At 39.6% G+C, this 13,801-nt stretch overlaps 1 protein-coding gene across 2 annotated transcripts in view; it reads right to left on the bottom strand.

The window, feature by feature from the left end:
• The window catches only part of CHN2 (chimerin 2), a 167,957-nt gene that overhangs the window by 90,335 nt on the left and 63,821 nt on the right, over positions 1-13,801 (bottom strand). For both annotated transcript variants that reach the window (XM_065051418.1, XM_065051419.1), the window contains exon 2: positions 8,895-8,933. In XM_065051418.1, coding sequence (XP_064907490.1) covers positions 8,895-8,933 — 39 coding nt within the window. The remainder of the gene's footprint in view (positions 1-8,894; positions 8,934-13,801) is intronic.

The following is a 13,801-nucleotide window of genomic DNA, read 5'->3' as shown; positions in this document are numbered from 1 at the left end:
TTTTTAGCCAGAGGCTGCAGAGAAAAATGCAAATGTAAAGAAAAGGAGAGCAAATGGAGGTATTTCAGTGAATCTAAGTCACTTATATGAAAATTGGCTGTTGACCTGCAAACTAGCTAAAGTGATCACTGTTTTGACTTTAAGAAGTATTATCTCCTTTTGTACTTGTTACTACATTTCTATACCAGGGAAGAGAAGCTAGAAAGATTTATTAGGAGTATCTCAGGATAAAATCTCACTTTTGTGTATACCGTGCTGTAACAACTCAAACCAGGATACCTACCAGCAACACCAGCGCTTTTATGGATAGGCCACGAAAAAGTTCAGCATGTTTGAAAGGGTTCACCACAATCTCATGATTTCTTTCAAGATTTGCTGGAAATTACTGATGAGGAGGCAAATATCCCTTTCAGAGCAATTACACCCTATTCAAATGGCCCTGGATCAATTTTGTGAATCTTCTGAGGGCTGGAGGAGAGAGACCTGAGGCTGGGGGTAGCTGCTGAACCCTACCCCCCAGCCTCTCTGCTGCAAGTATTTAATGAGATCCTCTCCTTCCTTTCCACCCGAGTCGTGAGAGGAAGCTGACATGCAATGACAGTAATCAATTCCAGCACAGACAGACTGTCTCTCTGTAACTCCAGTAAAAATCCCAGAGGTTTGGATTGCCTCCCTTGAGAAAGGCCTTCTTCGTGCTGACCTTCTTGTGTTTGGAAAGATCATGTCGTGGCTATGAATTTTTTTAAAAGACCAAGTTTTTAGTATGGGGCTCTTTGCAATGCTTGTGAAGCTTGGAATTATGCCCCAAAAGGTGTTAGATGACATGAGGAATATAAACACCTGTAGATTTGATAAGCACAGGAGCCTTGTTGCAGAAAGCGAATTGAAATGGTAGGTGCTACTCTTCACCACCTTCTCTGTAAATGGGGCTAGGAGTGATGAAGGCTGAGGAGCAGAGAAGTCCTTGGCTTGCACCCAAGTTTGTCACTCAGGGGATGTGGAAGCTTTGGGGACCATGTGCTCCACTCATGTCAAAGCAGAAGAAACCATAACCTCTCCTTTTCCCAACCCAGCCTTCATCCATGGCTCCTTGGAGGGGCACAGAAAGAGCGTTCATTTCTTAAATTCCCTATCAGTGGTAATGCATATGGATGTGATCCAGCTCTGAACTTGCACTAAGGCTTTGGATTTAACCTGCTTCATTCAAGACCACCAGAACTCCCACTACTTTTGCACAAGATTCATCACAACTGGTGGTATTTCTTACTTCTTTCAGCTGTGTGACTAAGCAAGATTAAAAGCCTTCCTTTTACTCTATTCTGATCAAATTACTTGCGTATCCTAAAGACTTGCCAAGCAAAGCATAAAAATTTTGCTTCAAAAATCAGAGACCATTTTTTAACGCTTTGATTATGCTGGAGTCCAATATCAGGATTTTAGATTTAATTTCTGAATGTCTGAAATCAGCATAACCACTGATTCAGCAGGTTACTGATGCTTAATAATAAACATATTTGAGAGGAAAACTAACTTTTTTCTTCCCTCATACATTTCCAGTAGAGAGAAGGAACACTACGGATTCAAAATATTGCAATAATATAATTGCTTCCTATTTAAAAGATCTATTTCCCCTACTTATTCATTTAAATTTTAATTGAAAAAAAATCCTACTTCATAAAAATCCTATTTTTCAATAATCAAGCTAATTAAATATTAACTGACATAGCAAATCAAGCTAGTGAAGCTGTTTCTAAGATAACCTGGATAGCTCTAGTGCAAAACAAGTTGATCTGAAGAATATATATGAAGCCTATCTTGTAATGTACTGCATTTATAAGAAATAAGAAAAGCAAAGAGCTCTCTGAAATGACCAAAATGATCTCTGAAGCTGATATCACTGGAAAAGCAAGGGTGGGGAGAAGAGTCAGCATTTCACAAAACGAAGGAATGACTAATGGGAGAGGGCAGATATAGGAAAGACTTTAAAAGCAAACACAAAAAACTGGATGCTGATAGGAGGTAGTGGGATGAGTCAGTGCAGGGATTCATGATGAATGCAAGGAAGACAAATCAGCTTAACAACTCTGTTAACAAGCCCCGTACTGCTGAGGCCCCAGAGGAAGTCAGGAAAATGGAGGAGTTTGCCTCGGTTGATGAGGACTGGGTTAGGGAGCAATTAGGCAATCAGGACATCCATAAATCCATGGGTCCGGACGGGATGCACCCACAGGTGTTGAGGGAGCTGACTGAGGTCATTGCTGGACCACTCTCCATCATCTTTGCCAAGTCTTGGGAAACAGGAGAGGTGCCTGAGGACTGGAGGAAAGCAAATGTCAGGACCCGGGTAATTATAGACCGGTCAGCCTCACCTCCATCCCTGGGAAACTGATGGAACGACTTATCCTCGGTGCCATTTCAAGGCATATCAAGGATAAGAGGATCATTAGGGGCAGTCAACATGGCTTCACCAAGGGGAAGTCGTGCTTGACCAACCTCATTGACTTTTATGAGGACATAACGAGGTGGATGGACGATGGCAGGGTGGTGGATGTGGTCTACCTTGACTTCAGTAAGGCATTTGACACAGTCTCCCACAGCATCCTTACAGCTGAACTAAGGGAGCGCAGTCTGGATGATTGGGTAGTGAGGAGGACTGCAAACTGGCTGAAGGGAAGAAGCCAGAGAGTCGTGGTCAACGGGGCAGAGTCCAGTTGGAGGCCTGTATCCAGTGGAGTGCCTCAGGGATCAGTACTGGGGCCTGTATTATTCAATATATTCTTCAACGATTTGGACGAGGGAATAGAGTGTACTATCAGCAAGTTTGCTGATGACACCAAGCTGGGAGGAGTGGCTGACACGCCAGAAGGCTGTGCTGCCATCCAGCGAGACCTGGACAGGCTGGAGAGTTGGGCGGGGAAAAATTTAATGAAATATAACACGGGAAAGTGTAGAGTATTGCATCTGGGTAGGAACAACCCCAGGTTCCAGTATAAGTTGGGGAATGACCTATTAGAGAGAAGCGTAGTTGAAAGGAACCTGGGGGTCCTGGTGGACAACAGAATGACCATAAACCAGCACTGTGCCCTTGTGGCCAGGAAGTCCAATGGCATCCTGGGCTGTATTAGAAGGGAGGTGGTTAGTAGGTCCAGAGAGGTTCTCCTTCCCCTCTACTCTGCTCTGGTGAGACCACATCTGGAATATTGTGTCCAGTTCTGGGCCCCTCAGTTCCAGAAGGACAGGGAACTGCTGGAGAGAGTCCAGCGCAGGGCAACAAAGATGATTAAGGGAGTGGAGCATCTCCCGTATGAGGAAAGGCTGAGGGAGCTGGGGCTCTTTAGATTGGAGGAGACTGAGGGGTGACCTCATTAGTGTTTACAAATATATAAAAGGTGAGTGTCAAGAGGATGGAGCCAGGCTTTTCTTGGTGACAACCAATGGTAGGACAAGGAGTAATGGGTTCAAACTGGAACACAAGAGGTTCCACTTAAATTTGAGAAGAAAGTTCTTCTCAGTAAGGGTAACAGAACACTGGAATATGCTGCCCAGGGGGGTTGTAGAGTCTCCTACTCTGGAGACATTAAAAACCCACCTGGACGCCTTCCTGTGTAGCCTCATCTAGGTGTTCCTGCTCCGGCAGGGGGATTGGACTAGATGATCTTTTGAGGTCCCTTCCAATCCCTAACGTTCTATGATTCTGTTTGGAATAGACTGGAAAAGGTTGTTGTCATTCTCAGAGAGACACGGGTACTTAATCTGTGTAGTTATCTGAACTGCGAAAATATCTGATTTAGAAATATATTGGAGGAAAATGTAGTAAGATTTTAAATATTCAAATAAATAATAAGAATAAATTATATTCTGTCTTCAGTATGCAGGATTAGAAAATGGCCCAAATAACAAACATGATTGAGCTTGTGAATGGTGGTAATCAGAGAAAACGTCATGAATGGGAAATGGCTAATTGGAAAAGAGAAAGAATTGAGATTGGGCCGTATGAGCTTTAAATTGAATGACATTAAACTGACAGAAGGACAGCCCAGTGGAACTACTGGAGAGAGGTGCAGAACCATTACACAGAGGGAGAGAAGACAGATGAGGAACAGAAAGAAAGGACAGAGAAGCACCACCTGGCATTGTGATAAGGGAAGCCAAACAGCTCAACAGGAGAGAAACGCCAGAATAGCCAGACAGGAACACAGCAGCCAAGGATAGCCAGAAAAGACATGCAGCAAGGCAAGGGTGCAGGAGGTAAAACAGTGAAAGGCCAGGTAAGTGAAAAACAAGGAAAAGGCAGTATCTCACAGACTGAGGTATTAAGGAGCAAAGCAAGTGTGACCCTACTAAAAGCTGTGTTCTTCCCTGGAAAGGTTCTCCCCTGTTTCTGCTTCAAATGAATGCTATACGAAAGCCCGCTAATGGGCTATGAATACAAGTGCAATATTATGGGTAAGGTGACTTGAGAAAAACGTGCCCTACAGCTAAGTTCCAATGAGCGCAGACACCTCATTAAGTGACCTCATTTTCAGAAGCACTGAACATCCTACAGCTCTGCCCGATTTCATTATATACTTTTCCCAAAGTGCTGGGCACTCACACTCTGGCTGACATTGCTGAGACCTCAGCAGTGTCCAGGGGATGGTCAGGAGTTCGGAAAGCACATGGCCCTCACTTACTTGCTGGAATGACAAACAAGCCTTGCCTTTGTGTCTCATTTTCTCCCCTTTACCTCTGAAAATCTTAAACCGAAATCCAATGTGTAAGGATACAGTTAACCAAAAGAATAGAAAACCACACTTGTTTAATACAGTGGTAAGCAGTGATTGACATCTAACCAAGTCTTAGAACTGTCAGGCAGGTTAGAGACAAACCCACTGTGACCATAAAAAAGATGACACTCAAACATAATGATGATTATTTTAGCCCCAGGAAAATGAACCTTACAAAAAGTCAACTGCGTGCAAAAAGAAAAGGTATTATTACTGCTTAGACAACAGCATCAGACTGGGAGTAGCTTTTGTTCAGCATCAGAAGCAAATTAAATGCACAGTAATAATACACACCAAATATTAAACCAAAATGCATCACTGCAATAGAAAAATCCAGTAGCTTTTAACTGGCCCTTAAGCATCTTTATCAGTTTCATAATTCAGATAGTTTGCAAGCATTCATAGCATCACAATCACCTGGGAACTTATAAAGTTAAAAAAATTAAATTTATTATTCCATTTCTAGGGGATCATTTCTTTGAGATGTAAAGTGACTAGTTAGAATATATCTCTCTCTTTTGTTCCTGCTAGAGGACAAGTCTTGTCCCATGGGATGAGTAAAGAAATTCTACAAAATCTTTTAGAAAGAACTGTCTAATTCCAAAATCCGATCTGTGTAAGTAACAAAAGAGGTGACATGCAAAAATCAGCACTTACTCCTCTCCTGCCAGGGAAGAAGGATTACCACCAATTTCTTCATACTTTTTCATTCTGAAGCATGTCAGGAACTTAAGCTTTCTCCTTTAACTCACCTATGACTGCTCCAGCAGAGAGGAAGAATTCCTATCATGACTTTTATAAAGCAGCAAAGACACACACTGCCTTCCCTCTGACAACGTTTCACAACGTTCCTTAGTTTTGCCTCCTCGGCCTCATCTCAGTCGGGCATTTATCCATGTGCTGAGCTTGAACAATATGAGCTGTCCTATTTCTGCAGGATTACTCACATTGTTAATTAGGAACCTAAGTGTCTGGTTGAAATAAAGCCTTAATTTCTAACAAAACTGAGTCTCAGACACTGTGCTTATTATTTGCTGAAGGGCAGAAGGCAGGGAAACTTTGTAAGGAGCTGAAGCATGGCATCAGCTGATGCTCTGCACCTCGCCACATTGCTTCATACCAGCGTACTGACCTTAAATAATGCAAATAAACATTAAAGTGGCATTGACATTAGACTTGCTTAGCACATGCCAATCTCAACAGTGGCAAAAGGAGGAAGAGAGTGGTTTTGTATCTCTTGAAAACCCCAGCACATATGCTCTGTAGCTGGAAGTAAAAAATGAATGTGCTGTTTCAGCAGTCAAACAAATTGCCTCGTCACATGAAGCAGGTTCAGATGATTAATTCTGCTGGAAGAGGGCAGTGCAGCACTGGAGGAGGTTACCCACAAAGGTGGCAAAGGCTCCATCCCTGAAGATTTTCAGGACTCGGTTAGACAAAGCCATGTCTGCACCAATTGAGAGACGACAATAGTCAAGAGCCAACTAGTTGTGCTTCGAGTGGGAAGACCGAACAGCTCAGCCCACAAGTCCCTGCCAACCCACGTCTGTGATCCTTATCTTCCTTTCTTTCCTACCTCAGTGATGGTAAAAAGGCAAAATGCCATTTTGTACAATACTCTTAACATGGTACTACAAAAAGAAATCTGTTATTGGGTATTTATTTGTGGATCTGTTATTTAGGTATAAATGCAATCAAATCCACTGCCAAGAGATTACTGGCTGCTACTAACTTTCCAAATTTTTTCCCCAATTCCCTTCGTGGTAATACAAAATTATTTTTGTCATTTCTTTTATTCCCTGTGTCCCAGGGCTGTTGGAAAAAGTCTGAAAAACCTTGTAATCTGTGAAACCTATGTACCTTCTAACAATTCTTCATAAGCAAGTGAGGATCTCCCACGTTAGAAGTGTTCATCGTTTCCAAATATAGCTGAAACAAGCTTGTACATAGTGCCAAAGAGTAAGGTTTGGATTCTGAAAGCTGTTCCACTTTGACTGGCATTTACCCATGGATATGTGCAACACTGTTTATTTGAGTACTTTGCCTGTATAAACAGGAAAATCTGCCTTTGTTGAGAAGTTAGAAGGATTGAAGCCTTAGTCGTTAAGTCAATAAAAGGCAACATAGTGCACCTAAATTTATCCACAACTTCAAAAAGAAATCAAAACTGTATGTAAAGTATCTTAATGTTAATAAACATTTTAAAAAGTTAACTTGCTAAAATACACTGAAAATAACTGTTAATTAGGCAATAAACACAAACTGCTAAGAGTGAAATACATACACTAGTTTAAAACTATGATGAGACATGGCAGTAGATTGCATCATAGATTAATGCGACCATTGGACATAAAATCTGTAATTAATTTACCAGCTTGAGATTTTTCTAGCAGAGTAATGCAGCATACTTCACTGAACATTGCAATGAAAAACGTATGTCTGTGGCTAAGCAGTCTCAGCAGCAAATCTCTGTAATCTTAACCTATTATCTGCATTTTGGACCCGTGTAACATTTTCCAAGATCACTCATTCATGGGGTTCAGATGCTGAGGCCATGACTTTGCCGTTACCACAATACTGGCATCCTATGTATATTTGAATAGGAAATTATATATTCATAATTTATTTGTTCATTCTGTGTTTTTTCAATTTTTAAAAAAGTTTCCTTGGACTACATTTAAGTTATCAGGCAGAAGTAGCCAAACCTTCTCACTGCATGCCCTGATCTGTCTGCACCAGTGGGGCAACTAAGAGAAGGTAAGTAAAGCTTTGCATGTGCTTCCTCAGTGCAAAAAAAGGAAACATCTGCCATTTCAAATCCTGGTCTCATTTCAAATCCTGGTCTCGTGGGAGCTAATGGGAGCTTTTCCACTGATCTGGAGCCAGACAGATTTCTCTTCTGAGAAAATCTTATCAAGCGTCTACCTATTTCCAAGTACCCAGCAAAGCACACTGTAATGGTCTAACTCAAATCAATGCACTCTTGTTGACTTTTGAGGAGGTTTTTGTTACACATTCAAAATACTTCAAATACCAGCAAAAGTTTCTAGAGGATCTAGAAAGTATCTAGAAAAGTGGTTTTTTTTTGTTTTTTTTTGTTTTTTTTTTTAAAGTTATCTAGAAAACAGTGTTCTGAGAAGCAATTTTTTGTAACTTATTGGCATATGAAGTTTTGGTTGCAAAAATCCCAGTCCATTATGAGGCAGAATGTCATTCTCAGGTAACATAGAGCTGATGTCTTTGAAGTCAGCAAGGTAGTTTAATCTGCATATAAGTGAAGTCAACAAGTTTATTCAAGTCCTTAAAATTATACACGCACATGCATGTAACTAGTGTGATCCTTGTCTTTTCGTAGTGCCTTTCTGGTAATGGCACTGTACTAAATTTTAAGTTGCCACAATTAAAGGAATGACTTTTGCTTAGGATGGCTCTGTATCTGAAAACAGAAAAAAAAAAATCCACACTCAAAGCTACAGTTGCACTAAAGTTCCAATAAGGGTTTTTAAAAAACAGGTCCAATTTAAAGGCCACTTTTAATAACAGTTTAAAAAGCCAATATTTTGTCTTGGATCTGTGCTGCTATATTAGAAACTACAAATGGAATGAGGCAAAAAAGAGAGGATAAAATATACACTTCTGCACTGTACTCCATGTAAAAGATTTTTCTAAAGGCAGACAGGAAGGTTCAAAGAACTGATAATGGTGTCTCCAACTTCTAAACCACCACTTCAAAAATAACCTTTTACTGCTAAGGATCAAAAATATTATTATCTTAAAGTGATTTGGTGACACATATAAAAAGACAAGTATACTCAAGCCTGACCTTTAGTAAACACATGAAGCATTAACCTCTACCTCTGGAATCCTTCCTGAAAATCTCAGCAGATAAACCATGAAACGCAGGATTTGCACACTTGTAATGCAACCCAGAGTGTCTGGCACTCATAACCCTGCTGCACTTGCTCCACAGAGAAACAGGAAAGTTCAGGTTTCACTTCTGTCCCAACCAGTAATTTCTACAAGCACCTAAGTACATTTATGTCTTTTTTCTAAACAAAGAAAGGGAAAAGACCTAACAGTGACAACCTGGTAAGGTACTAAGATTATTCAAATCTCTGGTATACTCACAGTATGATTTCCATATTGGAGGTTGGTATTCTTCAGCATCTAAAATAGAAGTAAAAAGAGGGAAAGAAATCAGTCAATTGGCCACTGGGTCAAACTGTCAGCATGCATTTTTCTGCTGAGAGACCTCAGCTTGTCAGCAAAATGCACAATTATTTCCCAAGAGACATGCTAGCTCATTTACAGTACAGTTTCCTACGTGAGAGAAGAATATAAATTTCAACCACTTGTGGCACCAATGTGTTTTTTCCAAATTATTCAAATGTAACAGGAATTAATTTCTTACCGATTTGCATATAGTTTCCCGACTCACCAGTATTTTTAAAATAATTGACTAGATCGGTAACTACATTACTTATTTATTTCACTTGGCATGATAAGAGGACAAATCACTACAGGTTTTCAGTCAGGCTTCTAGCCCCACTATTAAGATTTCAGAATGAGCATCAACACATGCTTTAGCTAAAAAGATGCACAGCTCAGGCTGGATTCTGATGCACAGACCTGACAGTTCCAACAACAAGATTCAATTACACTTCTTGAACCCATTAGAATACATAATTTGTGTATTTTCCAGAAACTACATCAGCAAAAATCATAATAAAAAGGAAGAAATAGGAATGACTGCAAAACCTGCAACTGGAAACAGACAATTATTGCCCTTATTGACTGAAGGGGCACAAAAAGAGCTCGTATCTTCTCTTAGTGCAAGAGTTATACAATGCTGCTGGGTGAATTTTTGGCAGGGAGAGCAGAGTTTCTATGTTTAATAGCGTAAGTTGGTAGAGGCTGAGCTAAAAAAACCACCTGTGTTTTAAGGGCTCAGTGAGCCAAAGGCTCTCCAGGCTGGGAGGCAAACTGGTGTGACTGGAGGGCCAGCATAGGGTCCCACTCTACAGGGGAGTTTCCAGCTCTCTGCAAAAAAGGCTGATGCTTCAGCTCCAAAAAACCCAGCAGAGGCCAAGCTTGAGCAGCAGGAGTTAAGTAAGTTACCTGCTGCAAAGGGTGGCGAACTGGGTACCAGTTTGGCTCTAAACTGCCAGGCTGCCGAACACTTTGAAGAGTCATTTACAGGGAGTATGTCATTAACCTCCTAATACTGTGCCAGTTAACAAAGGTGTTTGGTATTTACTAAACTTCTACTTAAGTTATGCTAATATAATTCAATTATAGTTGCATAGCTCATGCTCCCTGTCTATTTATATACACACAACCACTTTAAATATATCCCTGCAGAAGTTTGTTTACTAGGAATGTTAATCATTAACTACCATCTGCCACTTTTAGCTCTATTGTTTAAAAAATGATACATCTAGCAATGATCGCAGTTACTGACTGGAATAATACCCTGTGACAATTTGCGGATTTATTGATCAGGAAACCCATTCATGTCCATTTTCAACTGTATCCACTTCACAACTTTGGCAAAATTTAAAATGCTCCCAGCCTGACAGAGTTACACTGTGCTGTGGCAATCCAAGAGTAATTAGCTTGCTAGTTCATTATACAGAAAGATTATTTTAAATTTTATGAAGCTATTCATGAGACCAGTGAAATTTATTCATGCAAGAGCTGACTAATTTTTTCTCCTCTCACATTATAATGGTAATATATTACTTTTTTTTTCTATACATCGGTTGCTCCACATATAGTTTACCATAACACCATAATATTGTGTATTAAATTCCTCTGTCATACTTCTGCACTACTGCAAGAGAATTTCTGAATTTGCTTGTGCACTTAATGTGTTTTTCCAGTAAGAGAAAAATTAAGATAATGCAAATATCAGGTTATCTATACTTGTGACTTCAGAAAAGGAAATAATAGCAGGAGAAACAATGGAAAACCAACACGTATCAGTTGTTGCTTTAGTCTTCCAAATTAATTAGAAAAAGCACAACAAACCAAACAGTGAAAGCTGATCTACAAGTGGCCATAAAGTGCTTCATTAGCCTGAGACAGACTGATGGTGTGGAAACACTGCATCCAAGGTGGAGAACAAACATTCAGGAGATAGTCATAAAACAGAACTCCTCATGATTATGTTAGATTTGTCACAGTTATGAATCTGTCAGCCCACGAAAGAGCAGACAGAACCATCCTCAATAGCTAAAATAACTCTTAAGGGCAGCACACTTGGAGGAAAACCACGGGTCAGTGGCTCCACATTCACCCTTAAGAGGCACCACAATGTCTTCTCTGATCCCTTCAGCTGATAACACAGCCCTAAATCACAGGGAACAAAACTCTACAGAGGTGATAGCATTAATACTATTTATTGTCAAGCTATCACGCATGACAATTGATGGCATCCATTTGTAAGGAAGAACAATCAGTTTAAATACAACTTGGAGACAGAGATCATGCGTAAGGATCAAGGAGATGTTTAATGGAGCCCAGATATAGACCTCTTGCTCCCTCTGTGGAAGGAGGCCACTAGGCCCCTGTCTAGATGTGGGTCATGTACGGCCAAAGATCCCATTCTACATGGCTGTTGGCATGGAAATTAGCCTTAGGACAGCAATCACCACGTCTCAATCACCAGAGAAATACATTGACTCTCCTCCTTGTACGATATAGTCTTAGGACTCCCATCCTCAATGACTATATTAGACTACACTTCAGCCCTTCTTAAGTCAGAGGTCAAATGAGACAAATACTAGCCAAGTAGAGTGGATTATTGTCACTTAGCAAAAATCAATCAATCAGACTTAGCACAAATGATAAATGCCCCACATGGAGCCCTCATTAAATGATATTCCTAAGAGAACTTTGATCATAATGTCTATCACAACTGTTACTGGCAGCATGGGAAAAAGGATTCACTGACATATTCTTAAGTGACAAGACAGGATCTCTCCTATTGCTGTTTTCTTGAAGGCTTCACACTCTCAACAGTGACTTCTTGTCTAAATTCAGAAACCGAGCCAGCTGATGTTGAAAGCAGTTGTCACAGGAACAACTCAGAGCACAAGATGCATATCAGTTCTGAAATACTCAACAAAATGCCACACGACCAGCTATGATACACCTTTCTGAATCTAGAGAGACTCGCTATAAAAGAACTACAGAATGCCTAGTTCAGGTCTTTTTTAATTATTTCAAGTCTTACCAATACTGTATCAGAAATGACTTTAGCAAAACCAGAAAAGCTAAGGAGTACTTACTGGAAAGACTAGACAAGCAAAAGAGCGTGAGAGATTTCCACAAATAACATAACATGCAATACTGCTAACTAAAAGGTTTGAAACATACCAGTTGAGAAAATTAATATTTATTAGACCTAAAAAAGTAACTAGAAGTTAGCGGTATGCTAAATAGAAAGGCAGAAGGAATGGCGAATGCTGACTCTTGGGGACTATTAGAGCTACCAGAAGGTTTCTCACTACATGCATAATTGAAACTAAAAGATACTGGAGGAAATTGTCAAATCAAAAATGATACTGTGGAACTGGAAAGCAGAAGTAAGGAAAAGCAGGTTAGTTCTTAATTTGTTTTACTCTTCACAGTATGGAGAGAATGAAAAGCATCTTAGGAATAAAATATTTTCATAAAGCTGATGGAGCACTGTAAAGCTGAGTAACTGTAAAAATACTGCAGTAAAGGGAGCTTGAAGAAGTTGGCAAAGCTTTAAGCAGACATAAAAACTACATTTTTGTTTAGTTTTGGTTTTTTAACATGAAGACTATTTCTGTAAATCATGGGTGGTAAATGGTTAACGCATTACTTAGATCCACTCTTAAGCAATTTCTGAGAAATGGGCTTACATTAATTATATAGTAAGTAAAGTTATCCATGGACTTCAAACTTTGTTCTTGACTGTGCCTGGCTCTGTACCAAAGGTGGCACCTTTCTGGATGTAGTTATGAAAGACACTGGAATGACACAATTGGTTTTTTCTACTTCCTTGTACTTCGTTAAGATGATGACGTAATGCAAATGCTTGTGGTTTTGTGCTCCCAGAACTGGGACTGACCTAACTAAAGCAGTTCTAATAAGATACCGATTAAGCTAAAACTTTGATTCTTCTGACTACAAGACTGGTAATGGGAAACTGTTTTACAGAAAAGATCACAAATTACATCGCATCAAATACTTCTGACTTACAAGTGGCATTTCTAATTATAAGAGGAACAGTAACAAATATCCATACTGTAGCTACACACCATGCCTAGTTCTAGATATTCTAAAATGTACTAATGATTCCTGTGGTAATAGAGTTATCCAGATTAGGAGCAAGACAGCTACCAACGGGTGACCATTATTCTCAACCAATTTCTTCATGACCACTATGAAAGAGAATACCTTTTTTTTTTTTTCCCCTTTTCCTGTTGTCCTTATGATAGGATTATAAAAAATATACAGCAGTTTACCTTGGAAGAACTGCCTGAACCTGGCTTTTTCTGCCACCATTGTCTGAAGTTCAGACTTCCTTTCCAGTAACAACTAATTTTAAAGCTATGACCTGCATGTGCAAGGAAAGACACTTGTGTGTGAGGAAGAGCCAATTTGGAAGCTACTGCCTTACTGGCAGGGTGCAGATAAATGATTCACTGGATAAACAAGTCTAGTTACTAATTTTTTCATCTTCTATTGTTCTTTTCAGGACCAAGACTTGTAATTATTAGTATTTTAATGCCTCTTGTGTATTTCCTTTAAAGAGATTTTTCAGTTTCACCATATACGCTTTCACATTTATAGCTTTGTTTCTAAAACATTAAGTTAGCGTATGTTATTAAACACTTTTTTCTTACTTTTATATATGTAATTATATATATAACAATAACATATAACTGTTGAGTAAAAGGCTATGTGAAAGATGAACAGTGTTTGCACTCTTTAGGCACATACATTTTTTCTTCATACCGACAGAATTCTATTGTACAATTGACTATAATGGGGATGGTCAT

The sequence above is a fragment of the Columba livia genome, chromosome 2, assembly GCF_036013475.1.
Source record: "Columba livia isolate bColLiv1 breed racing homer chromosome 2, bColLiv1.pat.W.v2, whole genome shotgun sequence".
NCBI lineage: Eukaryota > Metazoa > Chordata > Aves > Columbiformes > Columbidae > Columba > Columba livia.
The sequence above is the reverse complement of the archived record's forward strand: the minus strand, read 5'-3'. Positions and strand labels throughout refer to the sequence as shown.